We start from the raw sequence: 27113 nt of genomic DNA, 5'->3' as shown, positions 1-27113 counted from the left end.
AGGCGCTTGCTTGCTTTACGGCACTAGGTCGTGAAATGAGGCCCGCGTTGCCGCAGTGTTGGCGGAAGCCAGCTTCGTGCTTTGCGGCAACGGCGTTCCTGGGCCCTGATTTGCATAACCGTTGGGCGGCCAGGGTGCCGGTCCTCGTGGCGGAGCCGGTGCTGAGCTTTCGAGTCCAGTTCTAAAACGCTTTGGTTTTTGTTATTTTGGCTTGCAGAAAGTCAGCTTCTCCCCATCACTGACAGGAGGTTTCAGGTTCTTTTTCGCCCATGGAGTTCCCTTCCGGCCTCTTTCTTTGCAGACACCTTACCTTACGCCGGTTAGACGCCCCTGCTCTCCCCAGGCGCCCCGCCGTTTTGTTTTAAGTTCTGTTCCTTGGGCGAATTCCAGCTTCGGGTGATCCTTCCCGCCCTTTTTAGCGAATGCTTGCTGGCGTCCAGCCTCGTCCGCGGGGGGCGACGGGTCGGGCTGCCGCGCTTGGAGGATGGAGCTCGACTGCTTCCACGAACCCCCGCCGCCCGAGGGCTCCCTCGGCGGGGAGCTGCTGCCCCCCGCGCTCGCACAGGCCTTCTCCCAGATTTTGCACCGTCTTGCCCTCCCGGAGTCCCGCCGGGGCAAAGCCAGAAACACAGCTCTGCAGGACCTCAGTGCTCTGTTAGAAACCGCAGAGTTTAACGGGTTATTTTTGGGGAGCGACACCCCGCTCCGCGGCACGCCGCAGCTGCTGGGGCAGGCGGCCAGAGCCCTGGCCAGGTTTGCATCCCCCGGGGAGCCCGACGGGAGGGGCGGTCGTCACCCCGAAGTGGCCGAGAGAGCGGCCGAAGTTGGGTCACTCTTTCTTAAGCTGTTGGGGAAGGTCGAGGCTGCCAAGGATCCCTTGAATTGCCGCGCCTGGAAGACGGGCCTCCCTCACTTGGCAGCACCCATCTATATTTTTGCCGTCACACACACTTTGGAGCGACCGTGGACCAGCCCGAGCTCTCGGGACGTGGCTGGGGAGGTGCTGACTTCACTGCTTCGCGTGGCGGAATGTGGGTCTGTGGCAGGATTCCTTCGCGGGGAAAACGAGGATGAGAAGGGGACACTTAGCACGGTCCTGGAGCTTCTCCAGCCCGAGCTGAGCAAGTGAGTAGCCTGCTGCCTGGGAAGGCCAGCCCATTTGAATTTAAGTGTGATGTTTTGGAGTAGTAGCTCTCAGGAGTGAGTTTGTTCATCAGTAAGATGAGGGTGTCGTGCGAGCAGATCTTTTAAGGCCGAGAAGGCTGGTGGTTTATATTAGGTGATACCCTGAGCTCATTAATAGTGACCAATTCCATTTGAGAACCATGGGCTTCAGGTTCCATTTTCCAGTACTTTTTCCAGCCCTCACGATAGCTGCCTTGTAAATTGCACGTTCGGTCCCATTAATTTACCTTAATGTTCTTAAGTTCGGTGCAGATGGATTTGGAGAGGATTTACACTTGTGTTTTGAATTTCAGTTGCCGGCTCTTGAAACTCATCTCTGGTTATTGGATAGGGAGAATAGATATGAAAGCAATATTGGGGGTGAAAAATGAAAGCCCTTTGGATTGCAATTAGCTCAAATAAATTTAAGTTTCCACTGGGTACTTTGTACATTTGTAGTTGTGAGAAAAAAAATGTGTATATCATTTTTAGTTTCACTAGGAACTTGGAGTTAAAACTTAGTTTTCAGCCTGTCTGGTTGTGTAAAGATGATATAACCTATTTTGAAGTTTACTTGAGTAATGTGTGTAAACTCAAACTATAAATTGCTATTCAAATGTTGATTCACAGACTCCCTTAGAATAACTGTAATAGTAATATTGGAGACATTTCCTTTACTGGTAACTTTTCCTTCTAAATACATCTCCATAATCACAACAGATCCTTTACATAACTGTTTTCTAACACTGCTTATTATAGGATAAGCTTTAAACCCAGAGCCCTGGTTCACTGTCAAATCTATTTAGTATAAGTTCTATAAGTTATTTTGATCTAAATTTTAAAATGTAAACATCAAGAATTAGCTTATGTGGGAATCCACACCCCCAGCCACACCCCCCAAAGTCTAGATGGTACTGTTTCACTGGAACTGGTTAGTTTCCTTTGCTAGTTAACATCATCACTGACTGAATGTGGTTTCACATTTCTGTTTAGGGAATCCTGGAAGAATAACCCTGCCACCAAGTATGTCTTTTCATGGACTCTGCAACAAGTCATTCGACCTTGGCTGAACCGGTATCTGGAAAGGGTACTTCCTCCATCATTGCTCATCTCAGACGACTATCAGACTGAAAACAAAGTCCTGGGTATACACTGCCTCCACCACATTGTGCTAAATGTGGTAAGCAGCCTCTGCTCTGTGATTTGTGTTGATGGGACAGACTAGTCATTATGGCTGGTTCTCATTCATGGTATCACTTTTTTTGCCTTTGCTTATATATTGTTAACTGACTTTCTAGTAATACTGTTATGTAACTAACTTCAATTATTTATATTTTTCTCTATATTTTCCCTTTACCAGCTGACTAGAGGTTGTATGCTATAGGAAATACATATAAGATATACATATAAGATATACAAATACATATACATATAACTTGGACTGTTATCATGTACATTAGGCAAAGGTCTTGTTAAACTAAATAACCAGACCTTGAATTATTAATAGTTGACTTTCAAGGAGCAATAAAAATCAGAAACTGAAAGGAATTATACCCAAATGTGCAAGCTATTCCTTAAGGAAACTTGTTTTTATAAATAACAGTTAGTTTGGGGATTTAAAAATGTACAGAGAAGGGCCTCCCTGGTGGCTCAAGGGGTTAAGACGCAGCCTATGAAGCTAACCGCAGCCACTACAGCATGAGTTCTATCCCCAGCCAGGGAGCAACCCACATGGCGCAGCAGACCTTTCCTGACTCACCTGCTGCTCCCCTCAGCAGTGTATTTCAGTTGATTTGCCTGTTCTGTTCCCCATTCTGTCTCTGGTGAATCCTCTTACCCTCCCACACCTCTGGCCTGTACTGCAGTTCTTGTATGCAAAATAAATCTTAAAAAAAAAAATGTATTGAGAAGTAGATAGAGATGTCTGACAAATCCCATGGACCCGTAATTCAGTTTAAAAAATCATCAGCATCTTGCCAACCTTGGGAAACTTTTCTTTTAATTGTGTATTTTGTCTGATTGCAGCCAGCTGCTGATTTGCTCCAGTATAACAGGGCCCAGGTCCTGTACCATGCCCTTTTCAACCACCTCTACACACCGGAGCACCTACTCGTTCAGGTAATTGTAACTTTAGTTCACAGCTCTGAGTTCTCACATATGAGAAGGTGGCATTATATGAGTAAGATAGTTGAGACATTTTTTCTCTTAGGAGGTGAGGATGATGATAAATCATCGCCAACTGAAAAGACAGAGGTAGCAAATAACATGCATGACAGTATCTCAGAACCAAGCAGGCTTCCTGAGTCTCCATGGAAAAGGCAGTGTTTCGGGCTTCCCCGGTGGCGCAGCGGTTGAGCGCTGGGTTGCGAAGCTGCCCGCGGCCTGCCGCGCCGGTTCGATCCCCGGCTGCTCCCCGGCCACCGGAGGAGGGTCCCACATGGCACGCAGACCTCTCCTGCCGCCCGCTGCTCCCCTCAGCAGTGTACTTCGGTCCTTCTGCCTGCTCTGCTCCCCGCTCTGGCTCTGGTGAATTCTCTCACCCTCCCGCGCTTCTGACTGTACCCAGTGCATGTATAAACGAACGAACAAACAAACAAATAAATAAATAAATAAAAAAAAACATGCCTCTATAAAAAAAAAAAAAAAAAAGAAAAGGCAGTGTTTGTCTATATTTGAGCCAGTTAGATATCACTGGGGGCAACTTGGTGTCTGAAAGTTATTCAGATGTCCTTCTACGCTGCTTTATAGCCATACAGACAATTGAAACTCCTTATATGTTGACTATTTTAGTGTAAATAGTTGACTATTTTAGTGTCTCCTCTTTCATCAGGAGACATTGAGAAATTACCATGTGCAAGTGTTAGATTCAAAGGGTAAATAAATCACACAGGGTTTCTGGCTTTAAGAAACTCTTTAGGGCCTTCCCAGTGGCGCAGCGGTTGAGCGCTGGGTTGCGAACCTACCCACAATCTCTGCAGCGCCGGTTCGATCCCTGGCCACCGGGCGAGGGTACCATGTGGCACGCAGACCTCTCCTGCCGCCCGCTGCTCCTCTCAGCAGTGTACTTCGTCAGTCTGCCTGTTCTGCTTTCTGCTCTGGCTCTGGTGAATTCTCTCACCCTCCTCACTTCTGACTGTACCCAGTGCTTGTATAAACAAATAAATCAATCTTTAAAAAAAAAAAACTCTTTAGAGAAATATTTATGTAAATATATATGACTGTCTATATATATATATCACAGTGATAAATTTTTTTAAAGAGATTTTTGTATAAAATATAGTAGGTGTCCAGCAACTAACCAGGTTTGATGGGGTCAGGGAGTGGCGCTGGAAGGATTTGGAAGGAGATGATACTTGTTCATGAAGGATGTTTAGGAGTTTTTTTAGGAGAGAGGAAGAACATTTTAAGACAGAAAAAACAAGTTATAAAATTAAAGGTAGAAATAACCTCATTTCTTTCTTTTGTCTGCTCTCCCTCTCCCACCCCTACTTTGCCACCTTTCATTTTTAAAAAATGTTATTTTAGGTACTAAAAGACAAAAAGTTGGGGCTCTTATGCTCTGATGGTAGTTTAAAAAAACAAAACAAAACAAAAAAAAAAACGCACACCATCTAAGAAAAACCAGAGATCCCAGGAGAGCTAAAGGGAATGCTGTACACCCTGAGACTTCAGAGTATGGTTAAATTGGACAGTGAGAACCATTGTAGATTCTACACAGCAGTAGTTGTATTATAAGTACATGTAAATACCACTTAGTAACTCAGTGATGATAGAATTAGGCTTCTAAAATTTGGATTAAAGTCCTAGCTGTGCCCTACAATTTGGGTTGAAATCCCAGCTCTGCCATTCTTTCCATTTTATAGGTTAGCAATAATAGTCCTGAGGAGAAGGTATTAACTTGAGATTCCCAGAGATAAGGAATGTAACAAAAGCTTAAAACTATGAAATGCTATATACTACACTTGATAGTTATTAGAATCTTTTAGAGTTCTTTGATGTGGACACCAGGGGTGATAGATGAAGTTCCTAGAAAAATCAGTGTGTTATGACTGCAAATGGATGAACTCTAGATCCTCCCCATTACTCTCCCTAGGCTGTGCTCCCCTGTCTGCTGGATTTATTCCCTGTCCTGGAAAAAGGCATGCACTGGACAGGAGATGGAGCTCGGCACAGCACACACTGTGATGAGGTGCTGCAGCAGGTCCTGACCTACATGGAGCCAGAGCACCGCCTGCTTTTACGCAGGACCTATGCAAGAAACCTCCCAGCTTTTGTGAAGAGGTGAGTCCTGCGCTGCTGGTCTGGCTGTACACTTGACTTCAGCTCTTTGATGTCACATTCTCTCTTTTTTTAGGTTGGGAATCTTAAGTGTCCGGCACTTGAAGAGGCTGGAGCGAGTCATCATTGGTTATCTGGAGGTTTATGATGGACCAGAGGAAGAGGCAAGGTTGAAGATATTAGAAACCCTCAAGCTTCTCATGCAGTATACTTGGCCCAGGTATAACAGCACACACCCAGGTGTGTTAAGAGGAGCCTAGCTCAGCCAATTTTCTCTTTAGAACTTACCTAGGTGTATATTCAGTACAAAGTATTGGGGACAGGCCATATATTTGAATATCTCTAATTACTCATCTTTTGGATTTTGAATGGACAAAATAACATTCAAAAGATAAAATATATGCAGTTATTTCCAGTATGTATCACTTTAGAATTTTAAAGGGCATTTAGGAGTGCTATAATAAAGGCATGCTCAACTTTGTTCACCCTTGTTCACCATTTCTTGAGAATGGAGCACTTTACAGGATGTTATTTAACATCTGTAGAAGCAAGGTTGGGAGAATGTTAATTTAGGATATGATGGCTTAGAAAGCATTCCAACTTAGACTTGAGGTAAACTGGAATCCAAAGATGTTAAATCAGCAAAAGGCTTTCTTGCTTGGAATAAGAAAGTTTTAATTCAGCTAGTGTACAGTACCTCAACATTTATATTCTAAGCCGTATTCTCTCATTTTCTTATTCATGACAATCTTTTTCCCTTAGTCACATTTGTAACTAGATTGCATTTGTTTACTGATCTTTCTCCCTTTCAGAATATAAGCTCCAGTAGGATGAAGACTACTTTGGTATACTGAATATACCGGTTTACTCAATGTATGGTATAAGTACACAAATAGCTGGAGAATGAGTGGGATAGAATAGAATGAATAGATGGATAAATAAAATTGGATCAAGACTGTCAGGCTTTTAAGAGCAGAAACCAAGATTCCAAGTAACAGATCAACACACACATTGGCCGGGGGGGGGGGGGGGGAGATGTAGAAAATGTCATGTATGGAAGGGAAGGGGGCCTGGGGAGTGGGAAACAGTGGATTGCGTGTTGAATGATGAAAGGTGTGTGTCAGGGGGAGCAGCACACAAATTATAGGAAAACTTTTTAGAACAAGGGATACAAACTTCTGCAAGTCACATTTCTGGAAGTACGGTTTACTATGCATATTTTCACATTGTAAATTTTTCAGATTTTATTGAGAATTTTTTTTATTGTGGTAAAAATATATGCTAAATATTTTTAAGTGTACAGTTCAGTGACATTACATTCACAATTTTGTATGCCTATAACCAGTTTTCCAGAACTTTTTCATGAAGATAAAAGCTAAGGCTAACAAGTAGAAGTAAATATGTTGGATTTAACTGATAATAAGGTAGGATCTGAAATTAAATGACAGAAAACTCAAATGGACACAAATGTACCTGAAGCCAAGCTTATTTCCCTTACTTTGCTTTTAACATCCAAGCCTAAGACTGCATAACACTTTAAGGATTATGGACCACCTCCTGGTCTCTAGCCAAAAGCTTGAATTCTTCCTTTCATCGGAACTATCTCCTCACAGGGAAACCAGGTATCCATTGTATTCACAAGGTATTCTTAAGCAGGCCATGTTTGTGAATGTGGGCAGTATGCAGTAAAAATAAGTTTCAGGGGGCTTGAAGTTAAGACATCTGGAGTTTGAGCTCTAGTTCTGCTTCCAGCTTTGTGCTTTTTTGACGTCAGTTCCTCAACTTATGAAATGCGGGCTTTAACTTACGTGGTCTTTGTATTCTCTTTTGGTTTTAATATTCTGATGCAGCTTTTCTTCTTGATTCCAGGATTTCCTGTAGACTTGTGGTCTTACTGAAGGCGCTTTTGAAACTGGTATGTGATGTAGCAAGGGATTCAAGCCTCACACCGGAGCCTGTCAAGAATGATTTGTTAGAGGCGGCAACAGACTGCATGATTTTGCTGGACCACTGTTCTCAAGGACAGGTGAAGGTAAGGGACAGTCTGCAACTTTTCATTTAGGCCTCATTACCCTTAAGTAATTCTTATGATCAATTGTACTCTAGTATTTACATGCTGTAGGTGAACAAGAGGGTACAGGTCTTCCCCCTTTGAGTCTTATCATCAATAGCTTCATCAATTCCTTATTGCCCCTTTAAAACAATCATTTAGACCAGAAAGCAAGAGGATCCTATGTCTCTCGGCTAGGACAGAGTTTAGACAAAAGAATCATGGTCAAGAGTTTGTAAAATTTACGTTCTGTTGTAGTCCTCTGATAAAAAGCTGAAATAACAGGTTGAAAGTCACTAAGGAATAATAACATAGATTAAGTAATGTAGCTACCAGAAATTTTCCCCAGTTTCTTAGGGACAACTGTTTTTCCAAATTCTTGTTTGTATTTATACTGTCAAGTTATATATGTCAAGTGAATACCTGGGAATTCTCTTCCTTTGTTCTCTCAGTCCACAAAAGTTAACTTCTTAAAGCCATAGCACTTCGTGGCTACATTTATATATATTTAAATGTTATTGCCTCATTTCTTGACTTAGGAATCTTCTGTTAAAAGCTATAAAGCAGCATAAAATGGAATTCATATCCTAAAAATGTTTCAGAGATAGTACAATTTAGTATTTCATCATTTATTTCATGTCTGCTCTTTAGTCTCAGGCAGTTTAAATCCTAGATCGAATCTAATATGGCTTGGTTAGCATTAAGCTGCTTTTTCATGGGCCAGTAGGACATTTCCCAGCATGCCAATAGCCTATCCTGTGATATGTGTGTGTGTCATCCATTCTTTCCTTCTCTAACTACGGTACAAAAAAAGAAACAAGACTAAATGGGGGGAAAAATAATAACTTAAGAAATGTCTATCTTTGTTTTGTTTTGATGATTCAGGGTCTCCTGGCCAAAATTGCCCAAAGCTGTGATGACAGCACAGTGGTGAACTGTATCATAAGAGTGCGGCAGGCTTCTGAAGACACTCCCTTCCATGGAACTTAAAATTTTTATCACCTCCCTAAAGAGGAAAGGACTTTTTTCTATTTCAGTTGTATAAATGGAATTATTTAAGGAAAGAGGTATTTTTACACTATTATAACTTTGAAGATCCTTTTCCTCCTTTTATTCTTTTATTTATTTTAATAGGAAAAGGAGAAGTTTGGACATTTCTAAATATAGTGGGGGGGCACACAGCAAGAAAACAGATTGAGTAGCATTTAAAGTTTAAAAATATTTACACCCACAAATTCATCTGTTAAACTTCTTGGGCTCAAGCTGTTACTTTAACACATGTGCCAATGTTATAAAAATATTCTGTTCACAACAAAGTTCTTTCTTCCACTCCCAGATTTCTTGCCCTATAAATGGCATAAATATTAACAACAACAACAAAAAAACCCACAAATGTTGTGTCAAATACAAACAGAGCAAAAACTGGAGGTGTATATGTGTTTAAGACAAACGAAAGAAGTTGTTCAAAATGTTTAGTCCTGTTTTTAAATGTCTGAAGGGAAATCACGTAGTTTTGGCCTTGGCCACAGGCTCAGTCTCCTGTTCATATTCTATCTCTACGTAGGCACGTTTTCTCTGCAAAGGTCCTTTCAAGGGTGTTTTGCCTTTGTGTTTGGCATTAAGGGCTTTTTCTTCTTCACAGGAGGATTTATCATCCTGATCGTCTTCACTGCTGACATCCAGTTTATCCATATCCTAATAATGAGGGAGAAAATAAGACACATTCATTCCCCAGACTCCTTTCATTGTCTTCTCAATTTAAAACAAACTAGCAAGTTTATCTGTCTCTGTGTGTTCAAAAACCCCATTTTTTTTGAATAAAGGTCAAAGGTTAATTTTAACCCACCTCAAAATCACTTATGTCACTCTCATCCACTTCATCATCTTCCACAAACTCTCTTTTTCCCATATCCTAAAACAAAACGAGACTGTTAGGTTCAAAAGACATAATGAAATTACAACTTAGCCATCTAGTTTTATTTTTGACAAATATATAAAAACAATTAGAGTCTACTTAGCAAATTTTCCAGACTTAATGCTTTTGGATTAAAAAGTTTAGGAATATCAATTCTCATGCCTGATTTAAATCATTAGAGGTAAAATATTCTCATTTAAATTAAATTAGTATATTGGAAGAATTTACAAAGTTCTGAATTCAACTTAAAATTTTAGTTCCAAATAAAAATACAGTTTAAAAGGAAAAGTATACCTATGTACCTATACCATGTGGTTAAGCATCTACTTGCTAAATCTGCCCTTTACCTAAAAATACTATGAAACGCCTCTCCTATATTACCAGATTAAATATTTTGTTTATTTCAGTTTAACAGCTGATAACGATATTTCATTTGTCACCTTGCAAGAAAACTTTTCATAAGACTAAAACTGATAAAGCATAAGTAGCATGTTGACTGTGCCTGGAAAACAAATTAGCCACTGCCAAACCAAAGTAATCTCATGATAAAAGAGATTGAAAAAAAAATACGTACTTTTGGTTAGGAAACTGAAAATAATATTGTCAAATTATATAAAAAATAGTTCTAGTCCTAAAGATTACTGCTTGACAAAACAGACAAGCTTACTTCATCATCATCATCATCATCGTCTTTTTCCTCTGCATCTGAGGAGTCAGTTTCGGCATCCTGCTGTTCCAGGGCCTTGTCAAAGGCATGAATGGGGAAGTTGTAGATATCGCCATACTGAAGAACATAAAACAAGGATTAGCTTCAGCTACATTTGTACTTTAGCCTTAAAGTCCACTGTCCAAAAAGCATTTTTTTTTCCTGAGTAATTATATGAGAATGCTTACTTTGATGATAAATAAAATAAAATATATTGTAGCTTAGAGCTCTAAGTATTTTTTAAAGGTCAATTTTGACATTTAAATAGTCTGGTTAATAACAAATGGACATGGACAAAACCAGATCACTTAAAATTCAGTATTTCATAAAGCCCATGAACTGGAACAAATGTAGTATTTTCTTACTGGAAATAAGGAACAAAACTAATTTCATTGATGTTTTTGTCTGTAAATGACACTGATTTTTAAAGAGTAACTGAAGATTTAAAGTACTTTAAAAGAATAGGGTAACATTCATGGGGATCAAAAAAATACATGGTTTTTGGGCCTTCCTGGTGGCACAAGGGGTTAAGGCGCAACCTATGAAGCTATCTGTAGTCGCTGCTGCAAGAGTTTGATCCCCAGCCAGGGAGCTGCCCAATGGCACAGCAGACCTCTCTCTCCTGTCTTGTCCGCTGCTCCCCTCAGCAGCGTGTTTCAGTCAATCTGCCTGTTCTGTTCCCCACTGTCTTGGTGAATCCTCTCACACCCCACCCCCCTTGCCCGTACCGCTGGCCTATACCCTAGTTCTTGTATGCATAAATAAATCTTTAAAAAAAAAAAAAAAAGATGGTTTTTGTCAGAGATATGGAATTGCATTTGGGACAAGAGTTGGGATTAATGCAAAAAAGAAAAAAGGTCCTTTTACACTTAACAGTACCCCGGTAACATTTTATATGCTTTCATCAAAGAACTAGAATGAGGAAGCTAGGAGCTTTGAGATTCCTTTTATTGTAGGAATAAAACCAAAGTGGCTATCATTCTAACATCTTTAAAATACATTTCCCATTATTTCTTAATGCTTCCTAAAAAATAAAATTTGTAACCAACATTCCTAGCGTTCTCACCGTATCTTGTTTCAGTCTCTCCAGCAATTCCTTTTCAATAGCATTGTCCAGCTGAGCAGCTATTAATGCCTTTTCCTAAGAGAAAAGAGCAAACCCATTTACTTCACTGGTACTTATTTTTTAGCTCGTAGAAGTCAAAAAAAGATTTAGTTTTTATAAGACATGGTTATTTTCCCTTTTGACTTTACTGAGGATCTGTCTCTCCAAATATATTTCTTCTTTCCCTCTCAAACCTTTCAATTAAAAAAATTCCCATAGTTTTATAAGTAATATTCTAAAATTCTAAAAAGCCTTTGATAGAGATACAAAGCATGTGAGTCTACATATAGCAGTGTCTCAGAAAATTAGCAATCCTGAAACCAACTGATAAGGGAACAAAGATATCCACTCATTGACCTTTTCTAAAATATGAGATTCTGTGATAGAAAAATATAGACTTCTTCCCATCAATCCCACCACAACCAAGACATAGTTTCTATCCTAAGCTGTGCATTAATTTGATAGTGAAAATCAGATTTCTGAAGATATATTAGAATCATGAAGGATGTGCAGGATAAATCTCAATGCAGAGACCAGTTAGTAGGCTATGTGATGTTCTGTTACTCTCTGAGGTGGGCACTTACACCTCAAGGTATACACAGAGATGCAAGGAAGAAAATATTCAAACTTATGTGCACACGGTTTTCTTAAAAAATTGTTACAAAATTTTTTTTTAATGCACGCTGACACTGTCCAGAAAGCAAATAGTTGTGTCACATACAGTAAGATATCCTATGGGAAAAAATGGACACAGAGTTTGAAATTAGCGTCTCCTTTATTTGGATTATTACAACATACAACTATTTGCCTGGTGAAGTATATTTATGGACACTACTGAACAGTGCAATAAAATAGGACATAAAGATATGCTGACTAATGCTTAATACTTCAATTGTTCTTTCAAGGAAAGGCAATATGAAGTTTGAAGAAATTTTTTTGGAAAAATTTGTTCTGTGGACAGAACATTTAAAAATTGCATCTATGTCAGTGTTGAAAATGTGTATCCTATAAAAATTGTGGGCTCACACTTAAAAATTTTGGAAACAACTGTAATCACATTAATTTATTTTCTGAGAAGTTTGCAAGAATACTTGTCCAACAATCAGGGAAGAAATCACACTAGCCAGTTCTGAATAAAAACTAATTGATGGTGGAGAATTAAAAATGGAGAGCAAATACTTAATGCAAACTACACTGTACATTATTTCTGTATCTCTGAGCTTTATCAAAGATGAATTCATATTTCATACTAGACCCAGACTTTCATTTCACATTACACAGTTATTTATAATGCACCTATATTAGTGCAAGTATACAAATAACATTTATAAAAAAATATATTTGGGAGTATATGTTAAAAAATTTATTGGAGACCAAGGATATAAAAGAAATGAGATAGAGAACTCTGTGATTAATGGGGCAAAAGCTTCAAGATTATTAAAGCTGTTTCCTGATAGGCTATGACAAATGATCAGTCTATTGGTGGAACGAAAGTAAAGCAAATATCTAGAATGACTGAAAATTTGAACTTGTCAGGGAAAGCTAATCTGTGGCTCTTGAAAAGCACAAGAAAATCCAGCTTGAGAGAGGTTATCAGTGGGAAGGACAGGCAGACTACTCTGTGACAAAGGCTGGGATATCCTAACTACATTTTCCATAGATAGCACCAGGGAAAATGCATTATTACCATCACTATTCATTACTTAAATAGTAAAACTACCCAGTTAACTTAAGCAAACAACCCACATGATCCCTTACAATTTTAAAATCAAAAAGACTCAATTTAGTGGTCAAATGTGACTACAAAAAACACCAGGCTCCTTGAAAAATTTTTTAAAATTTCAACTAGTGTGAACATTCTTAATTTCACTGCCGAATTACTAGTGTGATTAAGACTACTCAACCCCTAAGATAGGTAACATCAAAATTCTGAATTCTGAAACCCCTAGCCTCAAAAAATTCCGATTAGGGTTTTTTTTTAGATATCTACAGTATTCTTTCTGTTCCCCATTACACAAGCCCTCTTAGCACCAGCCCTGAAAGTCAAATTCTTAAGCTTTGGAAAACCAGGTACCTTAAGACAACTCACACTGTTACACAGTAATGAAATATTTATCCAGGCCTGAATAGTTCTTAGACAATGATAACTGAGCATCCTTTTTCTTTTTCCTGCCCTACATAACCTTAACCTCAATGAAAATACAGGAGCTATGAATATCAGGACCAGTAAGTTACCTCTCTTCTTTTTTCCCTCCGCTCTACTTTCTTACTCAAAGGAACAAGTTTCTTCCTGTGGGAAGTAAAACACATAATCAAAAAACACAAGTACATGTGCTAGGTGTTCCTTTAAAAAGATGAAAAGAAACAGTATTGAAAATGATTTTGTAGGCAATACAATAAGATTATATAATTTAAATTTTTATAAATTTAAAGCTGTAAGTCAGACCATTTTTACACATATTTTAATGTTATTTTGTTTTCTTCAGGCATTCTGAAACAGGATATTCACTATGCTAAGATTAATGCTTCAGTGAACTAAGAAAAAGGATTTTTTATAGAAGACGGACGGACACTTTTAGCATGCTCTGCAATTTATAATGAAAAGTATTAAGCCCCATCATTCTTTAAGAAGGTATTGCGTTAGTTCTGTGGATTCGTGTCACTTTTTAAAATTAGTTTTTAGTGAACCCAGAGTAAAGTTCTCTTATTACCGTTTATTCACATTTTTTAAGGCCATTTTCAATCCCAATTTTAAAATTTCTGCAAGGAGTTATTTAAAAAAGTCCCTGAAGATGTGCTTAGGTAGGAAGCACCTAGGTTGTACTATAGCGTTTTAAAAATCAAAGAGCACAACTTTAATCTGAGGTAACGTTTCTTTTTAGCATATCATAACAGGTTAAGAATTATTAGAGATCTCACAATTTCTTAGCTTTCTAACAAGATTTTTCAAAAGATAGATTTAAAAATAAATACTTACTGTCGCTTTAGTGTAAGTTTTCGAATTCGAATTAAGTACTGTGTAATCTTGGTGAATCTCTGCTTACATTTGTGTCGAATGAAACGGGGCCAGTAAATCAGATTTTCATCTATTTGCTCCAGTGCTTTCTCATAATTTTTATTAAGCCGGACCTACAGACCAGAAAAAGGAAACTTGAAGGGCAAGGGTAAATGACAAGGTTTTCACTGTTGACAATAACTATAGGACCTAATGAGAATGGCTTTGAAGATTTAATATATAGTCAAGGAAGAGGAATACATGTGGCATTTTGCTCTTGACCAATGTTAAGACTTACCCGTTCCCAGAGACGCCTAGGAAAAGCTGCTCGTTCTATAACCTTCATATACAGGTAGCACTGTCCTGCAAAATAAAGTAAATATTTTTAATATTATTTACAAAGAGGCAAAAATGCATTCTTTTAAAAGCTACTAAGTAGTTCTCATGAAGTTAAAACAGGGGAGTTACCTTTCTCTTCTTTGATAGTAGCATACTGACTGTTAGCTAGGGGACAGGATGACCGATTACATAGTCCAGTTAGGTTGTATTCATTTCTGCAAAAGCCCTGAGTCTTGGTTCTAGAATGGGAGGGAAAAATAAGCAAAAAATTTGAAGATGTGTTACCAAGAGGGAAAATGAAAGCATTTTTGTCTAACATTCAAATCTAGACTCACCTTATTTTGAAGGAACAAAATTGCTTGTTTCCTAACGTATCCCAGATTACCTACAAGACAAAGGAGAAGTCCATTTCAATTGGTCTGACCCAACAGACAGCATATTCCCGTAAGAAAACAATGTCCTAGGAATGAGATAAGAAATGCTTTGTAAAATAGTCTCACTTGTCTTCCTTCCACAAACACCAAATTCTTGTAAAAAATATAACTTAGAAACATCATTAGTACTTTGTAATTTTTTTTAGTTTTTCTATCTATTCTACCAACTATTATGCTTCTAAGTATGTTTTAGCAAAAATGATATATATATATGTAACTTTTCTTTCTTAGTTAATATGTTCATTATCCATTGTTAAAGTCTGCATAGTGCTAAATTTTTGGATGTATGCACCACAATGTTATCTCATTGAGGGCAAGGAAGATCAGGTCGCTATCCTCCACTAAGGTACTCTTTATTCACTGAGCATTTACCATACACTTAATTTATGTACAACACCAACACCCTTCAAGCCTGATATACAAGCAGTGCTCAAGTATTGAGTGAAAGTATAGGCCTTAATGAGCTTTACCAGTCTAGTAAAAGAGAAAGACGTAAACAAAGTCACAAATTAGCATCAAAATAGAGGTGTATGAGAACCTGTGAGTGAGTTGTCTTGAGGAAATAAAAACCTCTTAGAGCATTTAAAGGAAAAAAACAGTAAAAGGACAGAACATCATTTTGGAAATTGTATAGGATGTGTGTTTGGGAGGGGATGGTAGGAAACAGGAAGAGGAAACTGGAAAAGTAGCTTATTTTGGGTCACTGTTTTAAATAACATCTTTAAATTGATAATTCCAAACTGTCATCTCCTGATGAGGATTCTTGCCTAAACTTCACACTTATACATACAATGTTGCCCACCTGACACCTCCATTTGGATGTCTAAAACTCATCTTACATATTGCAATTCCACACCTCTCAAAGGAATACTGTTCCTCTCTAGACTTCATCTCAATACAGCCACCAGTGAACTATTTGTTCAAATTTAAAAATCTCTTCCCTGCTCCATTTTCTTCCTCACTTAATCCATCACCAAATCTTATTGGTTAGAGTGGTAAAACATCTCAAATTCATCCGATCGCCTCATCTCCACCATTACTGTCTTAGTTGAAGCTACTTTCATCATAGTACTCTACTCTCCTGCTTTCATTCTTTCTCATTTTAAAAAACCTTTCACATAACTAAAGAAATTTTCACAAGTGTAAATGAGATGTCATTTCCCATTACCAGCCTTAAAATACACTTCCTAAAGACTGCACAAGATCTGGTTCTGGCAAGTATAATCAACGTCCTTCATTACCTGTCTCTCTTCCTTTAATTCCTATAACACAGTCACATTGGTGTATTTTACTATAGTCCTTCTCACTTCTACAACTTTGTACTCTACTGTTCCAACCACCTGGATTGAGTATTTTCCCCTCAGCGTCTCAGTGCGGAGTTCATTCTCATCTTTGAGATCTCAGCTCAAAAGTCACCTGCTCAGAGAAACCTATTTAATCAGCTCCATCTGAAGTGATCTCTCCTACTTACTCTTAACTATCCTTGTCTTTCTTCCAAAGTATTACACATTACAATTGTTTTTATTAGTTCACCTATCCATTATCTGTCTTCTCCACCAGATTTTTCCATGAAGGCAGGTCTTCATGACTGTCTTTACTGACTTAACAACCAAACTCCACAATACCTAGTACAGTGTAAGCACTTAAGTATTCATACAACAAATAATTAAATGAATTAGTCTAGGACGGTTCCGAAATTATGATTGCGTACACACAGAAAAAAATGTAAAGGAAGAAAACACAAAAAAAGCAGAAATGTTAAACGTGCGTACGGATGAAAGGATGCTTAAATTTGAGTTCTCAATTTCGCTGTATCAACCCCATCCTCCGCCTCCCAAGTTATAAAGGACCACAGGCAAAGTCCTTCGTTGCTAGGCTGCCCATGTGGGCGCAAGCGGCGGAGTTCCGGCGCCCCAGCCCCGCCGGGGCAGCAGGCTGGCGCTCCCGGGGGGACACGTGAGAGCCCCACGCACGCCAACGGGACTCTGGAAACCTCGCCTCCGGAGCGACACGAGGCCACTGGGCAAGCTGAATATGCGGGAGAGTCACATAAACCCCGGGTGCCAGAGTAAGAGGAGGAGACTCACATCATCTGACTGCATGGTGTCCCGGGCGGCCAGCAGAGCTTGGTCAGGTGAGGAGAGCGGCCATGCTCCTTCCGAGGTCTCACTTCCGGGAGGCCTAGTCTCGCTAATCGCGAGATTTCTGCGATCCCGGACTTGCTCAGCGCCCCCTGGCGACCGAACTTCCGTGGGCTCTCGGGGCTTGGACTACGTCCCGGGATCGTGCATTCTGGGGCCAGTTCCGGCTCCATCTGCGCTTCAGTGCAGCTGGGGGTTTGTGGCAGGCCCTGCTTAGCGACTTCCTACCCTGCCTGCAGAGCCTTCCTCCAGATGCCTTTAAAGCTACATAAGGAGAAAGACAAGTACCAGATGATGTCACTTGTATGGTGGGTGCTCTGTGGTGGGTGTAGTGTGGTAACAACACTTGTTCCTCTAAATCATACAAAGTGGAAAACCAATGTTACCCTAAAAATTAATTCAAATAATTTTGGGCACCTGTTGTGTGCTTTCAGGTAGTGGCAAATGTTATAAATAATAATAATGCAGGGCCTCCCCTGGTGGCGCAGCGGTTGAGCGCTGGGCTGCGAAGCTGCCCGCAGCCTCTGCAGCGCCGGTTCGATCCCCGGTCGCCAGCGAGGGTCCCACATGGCGCGCAGACCTCTCCTGCCGTGCCCGCTGCTCCCCTCAGCAGTGTATTTCCTCAGTCTGGCTATTCTGTTCCCCGCTCTGGCTCTGATAGATTCTCTCACCCTCCAGCACTTCTGACTGTACCCAGTGCTTGTATAAATAAATCTTTAAAAAAAAAAAAATAATGCAAGGTAAACAAATGGAGATTGAAAAGGGATGCTCTTAGGATGGGTAATTTGGGGGACTCTGAGTAAATGATCATCTAAATAGGCAACTGGTCAAGTCAGGCATAAGTAATATGAACTATGAACAGCTATTAAGGCTGCAAAAAGAACCAGTCAGGAGTGATATAAGGGATGGAAAAAGGAACGTATGCGTTGTACAGTAGTAAGGAAAGGAGAGAGTGATAGGAAATGAGAGGGGCCAAGTGAGTCAGCCATGACTTCACAGTCAAGTCAGCGAGAAGTTTAAAAATAATCAGGGACAGGTCTAGTCAATCTTCACAGTAAAATCAACTGGAGATTTTTTTTAAAAAAGCCCGAATTCCAGATTATTACATAAAAAACAAGAAATCATTGCTGAGACAATTTTTTTTTAATTTTGATAAATGAAGAGCTTATAGCATGTTCAAGATTGAATGTCTTAACATCCTTTAGAAGTTTATTTTTCATGTGTGATGGAGGGTTTGGTGCTTTGGTGGTGGGTGTGGTGTGGTAACGTACATTGAACATTATACCCTTAAAACATATCTCTAATGTTGTAAACCAATGTAAGAGAAACAACCAAACCAAACTAAGAAAAATAAAAATATAAAATAAAATAAAAATAAAAAATAAAAATATAGACCACACAAAAACTTGTACATGAATATTCATAGCAGCATTAGTCACAATCAAAAGAGGGGAAAACCCAAACTGATGAATGGATAAGCAAAATGTGACATATCCATACAGTGGGCTCTTATCAGTCTTAAAAAATGTATAAAGCATTAATACATACAACTGTATGAATGAACCTGCAAAGTACAATACATAGTGAAAGAAATTAGTCACAAAAGACCAATAGCATATGAGACCATATATGACATGCCAAGAACAGGCAAATCTATAGAGATGGAATGCAGATAAGTGGTTGTCTAGGGTTGCAGTGATGGTGGGGGCCTCCTTGAGGGCAAATGGGAGCGGCTGATGATTGGTACGAGATTTCTTTCTAGAATAGTTATTTTTTTAAATATGGTTATGATTGTACAATTTGCTGAATACACTTAAAATCATTGCAATGCAAACTTTAAGTGGATGGAATTATATGGCATATGAAATTTATTTCAATAAAATTATTTCATTTAAAAAAGTGGAAACAATCCAGATGTTGCTCAATGAAGGGATGGTTAACAAGCTATGTACCTCCTACCCATGGAATACTTACTACTCAGGAATAAAAAAGAACAAATGTTTGATATATAAAACAACCTGGTTGACTCTATACAATTATGCTGGATGCTAATCTTGAAATGTTACATATTGTGTATTTTCATTTATATAACATTCTTCAGAGACAAAAATATAGAAAAGTAGAAATAAATGAAATAGAAAATGGGCAATGGAGGAAAAAAAACAATTAGACACAAACTGGTTCATTGAAAAGATTGAAAACTGCTGACTTGAGTGTTTAAGGAGAAAAGGAAGATACAAATTGCCAATATCAGGACATGGAGAAGATTCCAAAAATATTAAAAGGGAGAATGTATATGAACAACTTTATACTGATAATTCTACAATGGGTAAAATGGACACAGTTCTTGAAAGACAAGTTGACAAATCTCCCTCAAGAAGAAATAGAAAAATCTGAATATCCCTGCATCTGTTAAATCAGTCAGATTCATAATTTAAAACTTTCTGCAAAGAAATATCCAAGTCTATATAGTCATAGTGGCAAATTCTATGAAATAAGAAAGAAATAATATCAATCTTATATTGTAGTGGACATATAGTTGTCCAAAATCATCCAACTCTGCACTTAAAATGGAGGCATCTTGCATTATGTAAGTTATATCTCAATAAGGATATTTTTCTAATGAGAAAGATAAAATGTAGTATTTTGGGGACAATTAACTTACTCTCTAAGTCTCAGTTTTCCACAGCTGTAACAAAAAAAATGGCTGGAAGTTTTTGAATAATTGAATATGTAAGTCCCTTGGTAGCCCTTTTCCTGAGTCTGCATGGCTCAGACTGATGACAGATCATCAGTCTACTGGCCAGTTTGGTACATGGCCTAGAACTGGGGCCTATGAACTCTGCAGTATTCTGAGTGGACCTTCCTCTGGGAGTTTGTCAGCCTGAAAAGCAGAAGCATATCTATTGCTCAGCTGGAGACTATGAGCAAATTATTTTCCAAAGGAAAAAGAGCAAAACTTCTAGATTCTAGGATAAGGGACCTTGTAGAAAAGTAATAGAGAGAGGTTTATTTTCAGGGTTCATCTATCTTAATTGTTACCAGAACCCAGCCACCTCAGCGGTGGAAGCTGGCAGCAACAGTGGTATTCTTTCATGCTGCTGCTCCACCACAAGGCAATTGCAGCGGTTGGTCCTCAGAGCCCAGTAACTGCCTTTTTGTCAGTTGTGGCAGTTGGTCCTCTGAGCCCTTTTATGTAACAGTGTGCTTTGTGGAATGGACCAATCAGGTGCAAGCTATGAGCTGATTGGTGCTAAATGGTTCAATCACCAAAGGATTGAAAAACAGTCAGTGGGGTGGGGCACCATGAAGGAGGATATAAACCAGGGTTGGAGGGAGCTCAGGGAGAGACGCCAGTCCCCAAAGAGGAGAGATGATGCCGGCCTCCAAAGGAAGAAGAAAGGAGGGGAAGACTCCGTTCCTGGTCTCTGAAGAAAAAAAAGAAGCCTCCAGCAGCTGACCTCGGAGGAGGGAAGAGAAACCAAAGACCTTTGCAGAGACTGGGTCTCCATTCCTGTCTCTGACATTGCCTGAAAGGAGCACCAAAGGCCCTGGGCCTAGAGTCTCAAAGAGCTGTTTGTTGTTGATATAGCCCAACTAACTCACAATGAGCTGTTAACACACTTGGTGTCTCTGACACCGCCTCTGCGGGATCACTAGTGACCATCACTGCTGGTCAGTGCTGTCCAGCACTCCTGATGACCGTTGGTGACCATCACTGACGTTATCTTGGTGAGATAACCAGACACTTGTGGATACAGCAAGCTCCTTGTTTCCCCTGTTTGTAAAATAAACCCCATGGTTGTTCCTGGAGCCTGTGGTCTCTTGCAAATTGTGTGCGTAAGAACCCACAGACAGTGACCTATCTTATCGGCCTCCTGCATTGTTGCCCTTCAGGTAGTGGAGACTGTGAGCAAATTCTTTTCCAAGGAGAACAAGCAAAAATTCTAGATTCTTGGATAAGGCACCTTATAGAAAAAGAATATAGAGGTTTATTTTAGGGTTCATGTATCTTGTAATTGTTCTGATCATTATTGGTTATGTATTCTGTAGAAGACTGCTTACACTGAGTATTAAAATATAAAGAGCAATGCTTAAATTTTGCCTCTGCCTCTAAATGAAGTCTGTCCTTCCAGATTGCTCTATTGGAGCAAGGCAAGGCAACATGTGCTTCAGAATTCAGTTATCCCAGCACTTAAACCAAACTGAGAAAGGTAGGAGGAGGTAGAGCAGGAATGCTGTAGAGAGCTTCAATTTTTTTTTTTCATTCCCCATACAATTGCAACCCTGATTTTGACTCCAATCCCTCCTTCCCCCACCACAAAGAGTGTCTCTGGTTCATAGCTGTTTGTTGATTTTGATTTTTTCTTTCTTATAGTTATTCTTTTTCCTGGTCCATATTTAGATTCTAGATTCCTGTTATGAGTGAGACCATCCGGTATTTTTCTTTTCCTTTCTGGCTTATTTTGCTAAGCAGGATCCCTTCCAGCTCCATCCATGTTGCTGCAAATTGCATGTGTTTATGTTTTTTTTTTTTTTTAAAGATTTATTTTTATTTATTTATACAAGTACTGGGTACAGTCAGAAGCGTGGGAGGGTAAGAGAATTCACCACAGCCAGAGCAGGAAGCAGAGCAGGCAGAAGGACCGAAGGACACTGCTGAGGGGAGCAGCGGGCGGCAGGAGAGGTCTGCGCGCCATGTGGGACCCTCCTCTGGTGGCCGGGGAGCAGCCGGGGATCGAACCGGCACTGCAGAGGCTGCGAGCAGCTTGGCAACCCAGTGCTCAACCGCTGTGCCACCGGGGAGGCCTGTTTATCTTTTTTGAATGCTGAGTAATACTCCATGGTGCATATGTACCATATCTTCTTGATCCAGTCATCTATTTTTGGGCATTTGGGTTGTTTCCAAAGCTTAGCTATTGTAAACAGTGCTGCTATAAACACAGGGATGCAGGTGCTCTTTGGAATTATTGTTTCTGTGTCCTTTGGGTAAATACCTAGGAGGGGAATTGCTGGATCGTATGGAGGAGAGAGCTTCGATTTTAAACAAAGTGACCCTGAATATTTTCCAATTTTATATCTCTATTTAGCATCTCTGTGTTAGAAATCTTAGATGAGAGGTTTTGAATTCACTGCAAGTCCTTCAAAGTTATTTAGCCTAGTTGTCAGCCTTCAGCCATTTATAGAGGAGTGATTTTTGAAATAGCAGAGCTGAGGGTCCTCTTTCATTGACTGTTAGATCTTCCAGATAGGAGCTTTGCTTTGATTGCTTCCTGCCGGTTCCAACTGAGTCTTTCAGAGTCATCTTCAAGTGCTTATATAAGCATAAAAAACAGAGTGAAAGAAAAGTAGGGGTTGTTAAACTTCAAATAAAATCACATACCTTTTCTAAAAATGAAATATTTTATATCTTAATATATGTATCTATTATTAGGCAATACACACACACTAGCTCTTTAATGTTGGAGTCAGTTAAAGCAGGCTGTACTTCTTAAACTTGAGTTTTGAAAATATGCATCCTCCCTTTCTTTTCTTCCTTTCCTTAAAAATAATATCAGAAATATTGTAGTTACTGAGTCTCTACTATATGCCAAGCACAGTTCTACATTTTGGGGGTCCAGCAATTGAGCAAAAGAAAACTCTTGCTCTCTGGAGCTTTAATTCTGCTAGGGAAGTGAGACAAAACAAACAAAATGCACAATATATCAGGTTCAATGAGATGTGAGAAAAATAAAACAGGATAAGGGATAAAGAGTGGCAGGATATTAAGGAAGGTCTCTCTCGACACTTAACAAAGAGACCTGAAAAAAGCAGGATGAGCTTTCAATTGCCTGGTAATGTATTTGGTGTGCTTGGTGCGTTGGAGGGCAGTCAGAAGGTCACTGGGTGGACAGCAGGGAAATGAGCTGGAGAAGGAACCAAAGCCCTGCAAAGAAATATCCAAGTCAACATAGTTGTAGTGGCAAATTCTATCAAACAAGAAAGAAATACCAATCTTACGTTGTGGTGTAAATAGTTGTCCAAGCTCATCCAGCTCTCCACTTAAAATGGAGGCATCTCGCGTTACGTAAATTATACCTAAGGGTTACTGATTTTATCTGAAATTGAGTATTTTTGAATGGGATCTTGGCATTTTCTGATTATAATATAATCAATGTATTCTGGCTGTCATGAACATGAAAGCAGAAGCTGGTGGAGGAGAGGGGTGGGTAGCAGAGCAGTCAGGGTGACACAGCTTAGGCTGTGCAGTGACATCAGCAGTTGTAAAGGGTGGTGGAATTCTGGGCATGGTGTGAACACAGAGTCAACAGTTCATATCTGTTAGATGGGCGAAGTGAGAGAAAACCAGGAATCACAGAGGACTCCAAGGCTTTTGGCTGGAGCTACGAGGAAAAGAGGGCATCCTTATCAAGATAGTGAAGGCTGAAGGTGGAGCAGATTTTAGAAGAGGCTTAAATTTTGGATGAATGAATTTTGATTTGCTCACTGGTTAATTAGAGATGTCTGTACCCAGCAGTAAACACAGTCACTGCTTGACAGTGATTCAGTAATTCCACCTGACCAGTGTCCAATGCCTCTGATCCAGAGAAGAGTGCTCCAAGATTAGGGTGCAATTCTGCTTTCTGAGAAACAGTTTCTAGAACAGTCCCTAGTTCTCCAACCCTCCTGGCTCTCTGAAGAATTTTTGTTTTTCAGTCTCCTCCATGACTGCTTCCAAAACAATGGCACATTACATTACAAGGCTACTCATTAAAGTAATTACTTCATTACTTTATGTACTTTATTACTTTTTACTCATTACTCTAATGAGTAGCCTTGTCAGACCATGTCCTTCCTAGAGAAGCATGGGCACCCAGAAGCTTTTTTATTTTTTAGTAATTAGAACACTTTCAAACCATTCTAGTTCAAGTTGGGAGCGTTTTTATTTACAGAATTCAAACAGTTTTTGAGCTTTCTCTGTGGAATCTTACTCTCTATGGATTTAACTCTATTCACTGGATAAAACCGTTCACACATAGTATTTTCGAACAAACTTCTCTCTCCAACCCTAATTGTGGCTACTTTGGGAGAGCAGGATGCTGTGCAGACATCTCTATGATTACTGGCTCTTGTTTGCCTGAAAAGAGCTACAGACAAATTTAACTAATATAGAGGTCTTAACTAAAGATCTTTCTATTTTACCTTTAGGATATTTTACTGTTTGAGGAGATCTCCTCAAACTGATGTGACCTGGACTTGCTCTTTGTTCACCATTGGATTGGTGTGTAGCCGACTGGTTTAGGATAAACTCATACATCTTAGTTTCTGGGGCACTCTTGGTGACAGTCATTGCCCCTTGTCATACAGATGGTTCTCATGGTAGCTGGTCAGAGTTTTAATGAAAGGAATGTGTGCATAGAAGACCTCGGGAGACCCCGGCCCAGCACTGGCACCCTGTCATTTCTGCCATACCCTGTGGCCAACAGAATTCAGTCACAAAGCCAGCCTGAAATTCAGAAAGAGGGGAAATAAACTCTGCTTCTTGATGGGGAGCTTGAAAATCACATTGCAAAGGGGTGGCTACAGAGAGGGCTGAGAAATAAGGACCATTTTTAAAATAAATCTATATAGTTGCAAATACTTGTTATACAGTTTGGGTCTTTGTTTTAACTAAAACCTTTGTTGAACCATAGATTACTAATCAGATTACTAATCAGGGGACACTTTAGAAATGATCAGTTCCCACATAATCTTGTACATTAATGCATTTTAGAACATCTGTAATGAGTAGCCATCCAGCTTGATAAGAAAATACAGTGTCAGGGAGATTAATATTCTTCTATCTTCATACAAGTAATTCAGAATTGTCAAACAACAAAAATGATAAAAATTATTATAATCCTATTTTATTTTGAAATATCCTGAAGATGTTGACTCAAATGGCACAGATTTAGGATTTAGAGATGCAGGCCTAGGGCAGCAAACACCCTATCCAGTAAGTGCACCCAGCACTTTCAGGACACCCAGAACTCAGGGCCTCCTCACTTTTTGTGTCACAGAGGCTTCCTTCGGCTCACCCTAGTCCTGGCCCTCCGAAAGTCTTGAATTATCTCCCTCTGTTTATCGCCTTCTGCCTGGACAGGGGCAAACTAATTTTAATCGGGTTATCTGAATTTGGAACTCAATAGCTTGAGGTCAGTTTTCCTTCACCAGTAAAACTAAATCACCATCCGGTTCAGACACCCAAACTCAGCTTAGCAACTGATTAGAGGGACTCAGGCCCCTGCTTTGCTTAAAAGGTTCCCCAAAATAGGTAACTTTGTAAGTGCTCCAGTCTTGGAGTTCGAGAAGTGGAAAGTACCCTGTCTTTGGCTTAAAAAGAGGGTCACAGGAGTCGCTCAGGTAGGGTTACAACCCAGTCAGACGGCGCCCCAGAATCCCAAGTGAGGGGCGGCCGGTGTTACCCGCAACCGAGGACCCACTAGCGTTTAAAGGGGGCATCAGTGAAAACCTGGATCGAGGATCGCTCGGCCTGGAGCGGCAAGAGTTATCCTGCCTTCCCCAAATCTCCTTTCCGAGTCTTCGCCTGAGCTCAGGCTGGAGCGCAAACTGAAAGTGAAAAACGGCCGGGCTGCAATCAGCAGAGTTAATTAACCTCCTTCACCGTGACGAGGTGAGTGCGAATCCCGGGGTGTTTTCTAGTCTGAGTGATAGCTTGATGTGGGCAGCGTCTTGATGCCGGGACGCAAAAGCGGACTTTTCTGCTGTCCATGGACGCTGAGATGCTGCCGGCCAGAACCACAGTGCGCTGTGCCCAGAGTGGAGTGTAGGCAGAGAAGGACGGAGTGGTGTGCGGAAAAAGAATCCAAGTCTGTGCGGGAAGACCTCGGGCAGCGCTTTCCGGAGACACTGCTGTCTGGCTGCTGAGAAAGCGCGGGTGGGAGGCCGGGGACGCGCCGGAGCCTCGGCTGGAACCCCGGGGCGCGCGGCTCCTGGCCTGCGCCCGCAGCCTGGCAACCGAGGTGCCCGCGTCTCCAGGCGGCCCGGATCTGCCCTTTCCAGCCTCACCAGTTCTCGAACCCAGTTCTGCCTTTGTGTATTGTGAATTGCTTCGTTCATCCAGACTTCACTGAGAATCACTTGTTGCTAGAAGTCAGTGCGCTGAAGTAGCAGCGATTCTGGCTTTCCAGCAGTCGAGAGCATTGAGTTTTGGGGGAAGAAAATGGCCCGGGAGAGTCCCCAGGACATCAGGCTCTGGTCATCAATATGCAAACCATTTCTTGGCATTTTTGTACTCCATTAGCGCCCTGCCCACTCCCCGCCCCTAAGCATTTTATGTAAGTAATAGAAATCGCTATATTTAGAGATTTGTGTGATTTAAAAACATTTTTCTGGAAATCTTTTAATGAACCCTTAACAATAATACAATATGGTACACATGCCACACAAAAATGACTTTCTTACCACTACTACTCCGACAGACATGCAAGTCTTGACTTGGGATTGTTCATTTCATCTGTTATGCATCGGTTATGCACTCTGACCCGGTACACTTTTGAGTATGGTAAAGTGGGTTTCAGGATCATCTTCTCCGTCTACATATTTCCTTCTCTCAATGAGACACCCCGGGAAATCATGACCAATCTTGAGCTTGATAGTGATGTCACACTACAGCTAGGTCATTGTGATGTATCTCCAACGGAGACAGTTCAAGTGGGACCTGGCCATTTGCATTGAAGAAGCAGCCTAGGATTTTGCACACTACCAAGCCACCAATTTAGACAGCATACTCACCTCAATTGTAGAAATTTCTCCTGCCTGCAAGACTGAGGCAGCATCAGAGGATCCTTAAGGTCTGCTCCATTTTTGAAATTGATGCAGTAAAGCCTCATTGCTGGCCTCTTCCTAGGTGGCAGTGTTTAACAGTGAATTAAATAGTCTCAGTTATTACTGTTTTTTTTTTTTTTTATGGCTCATCGTTTATTTTTCTATTTTAAGAAAGTAAG

General features: G+C 40.2%; 3 protein-coding genes across 8 annotated transcripts in view; 2 read left to right on the top strand and 1 right to left on the bottom strand.

Annotated features, from left to right (window-relative positions):
* The first annotated feature begins 92 nt into the window (after nucleotides 1-92).
* TTI2 (TELO2 interacting protein 2) lies at nucleotides 93-8571 on the top strand. Of its 2 annotated transcripts, XM_037526024.2 has the most exons (7): nucleotides 94-1125; nucleotides 2158-2344; nucleotides 3190-3282; nucleotides 5258-5445; nucleotides 5519-5662; nucleotides 7312-7474; nucleotides 8378-8571. In XM_037526024.2, exons 1-7 carry the CDS (start codon nucleotides 485-487, stop codon nucleotides 8480-8482), a joined length of 1521 nt encoding a protein of 506 aa, XP_037381921.1. In that variant the 5' UTR covers nucleotides 94-484; the 3' UTR covers nucleotides 8483-8571. The 2 variants fall into 2 exon arrangements, with proteins under 2 accessions (XP_037381922.1, XP_037381921.1); XM_037526025.1 differs by lacking the exon at nucleotides 8378-8571 and having other exon boundaries at nucleotides 93-1125; nucleotides 5519-5682; nucleotides 7312-7392.
* Nucleotides 6627-26745, bottom strand: MAK16 (MAK16 homolog). Its single transcript, XM_037526028.2, has 11 exons — nucleotides 26572-26745; nucleotides 17074-17391; nucleotides 14888-14937; nucleotides 14682-14791; nucleotides 14512-14576; nucleotides 14196-14347; nucleotides 13454-13508; nucleotides 11180-11254; nucleotides 10075-10191; nucleotides 9339-9404; nucleotides 6627-9187 (listed from the first exon to the last, which is right to left on the bottom strand). The coding sequence occupies exons 2-11, from the start codon at nucleotides 17086-17088 to the stop codon at nucleotides 8996-8998; spliced, it is 897 nt and encodes a 298-aa protein (XP_037381925.1). The 5' UTR covers nucleotides 17089-17391; nucleotides 26572-26745; the 3' UTR covers nucleotides 6627-8995.
* The window catches only part of FUT10 (fucosyltransferase 10), a 77007-nt gene continuing 67150 nt past the window's right edge, over nucleotides 17257-27113 (top strand). For 2 of the 5 annotated variants that reach the window (XM_054700856.1, XM_054700854.1), the window contains exon 1: nucleotides 26642-27108. The gene's annotated coding sequence lies outside the window, so the exon portion shown is untranslated. Of the gene's footprint in view, nucleotides 17436-25674; nucleotides 25781-26641; nucleotides 27109-27113 lie in introns of those variants that run through there. The other 3 variants (XM_054700858.1, XM_037526027.2, XM_054700857.1) reach the window with 3 other exon arrangements.

This window comes from Talpa occidentalis, unplaced genomic scaffold (assembly GCF_014898055.3).
Source record: "Talpa occidentalis isolate TD23 unplaced genomic scaffold, MPIMG_talOcc4v2.1 talOcc4.4, whole genome shotgun sequence".
Classification (NCBI taxonomy): domain Eukaryota; kingdom Metazoa; phylum Chordata; class Mammalia; order Eulipotyphla; family Talpidae; genus Talpa; species Talpa occidentalis.
This window is presented reverse-complemented; position numbering and strand designations above follow the sequence as displayed.

Bases quoted from the DNA above. Each gene is read 5' to 3' on its own strand.
- TTI2 (XM_037526024.2), top strand. From the start codon at position 485: ATGGAGCTCGACTGCTTCCACGAACCCCCGCCGCCCGAGGGCTCCCTC. The intron at 5,446-5,518 runs GTGAGTCCTGCG...CTCTTTTTTTAG, and splicing joins CTCCCAGCTTTTGTGAAGAG to GTTGGGAATCTTAAGTGTCC. The intron at 5,663-7,311 runs GTATAACAGCAC...TCTTGATTCCAG, and splicing joins ATGCAGTATACTTGGCCCAG to GATTTCCTGTAGACTTGTGG.
- MAK16 (XM_037526028.2), bottom strand. The intron at 13,509-14,195 runs GTAAGTATTTAT...TACTTCCCACAG, and splicing joins AAACTTACACTAAAGCGACA to GAAGAAACTTGTTCCTTTGA. The intron at 9,188-9,338 runs GTGGGTTAAAAT...CCTCATTATTAG, and splicing joins GTGACATAAGTGATTTTGAG to GATATGGATAAACTGGATGT.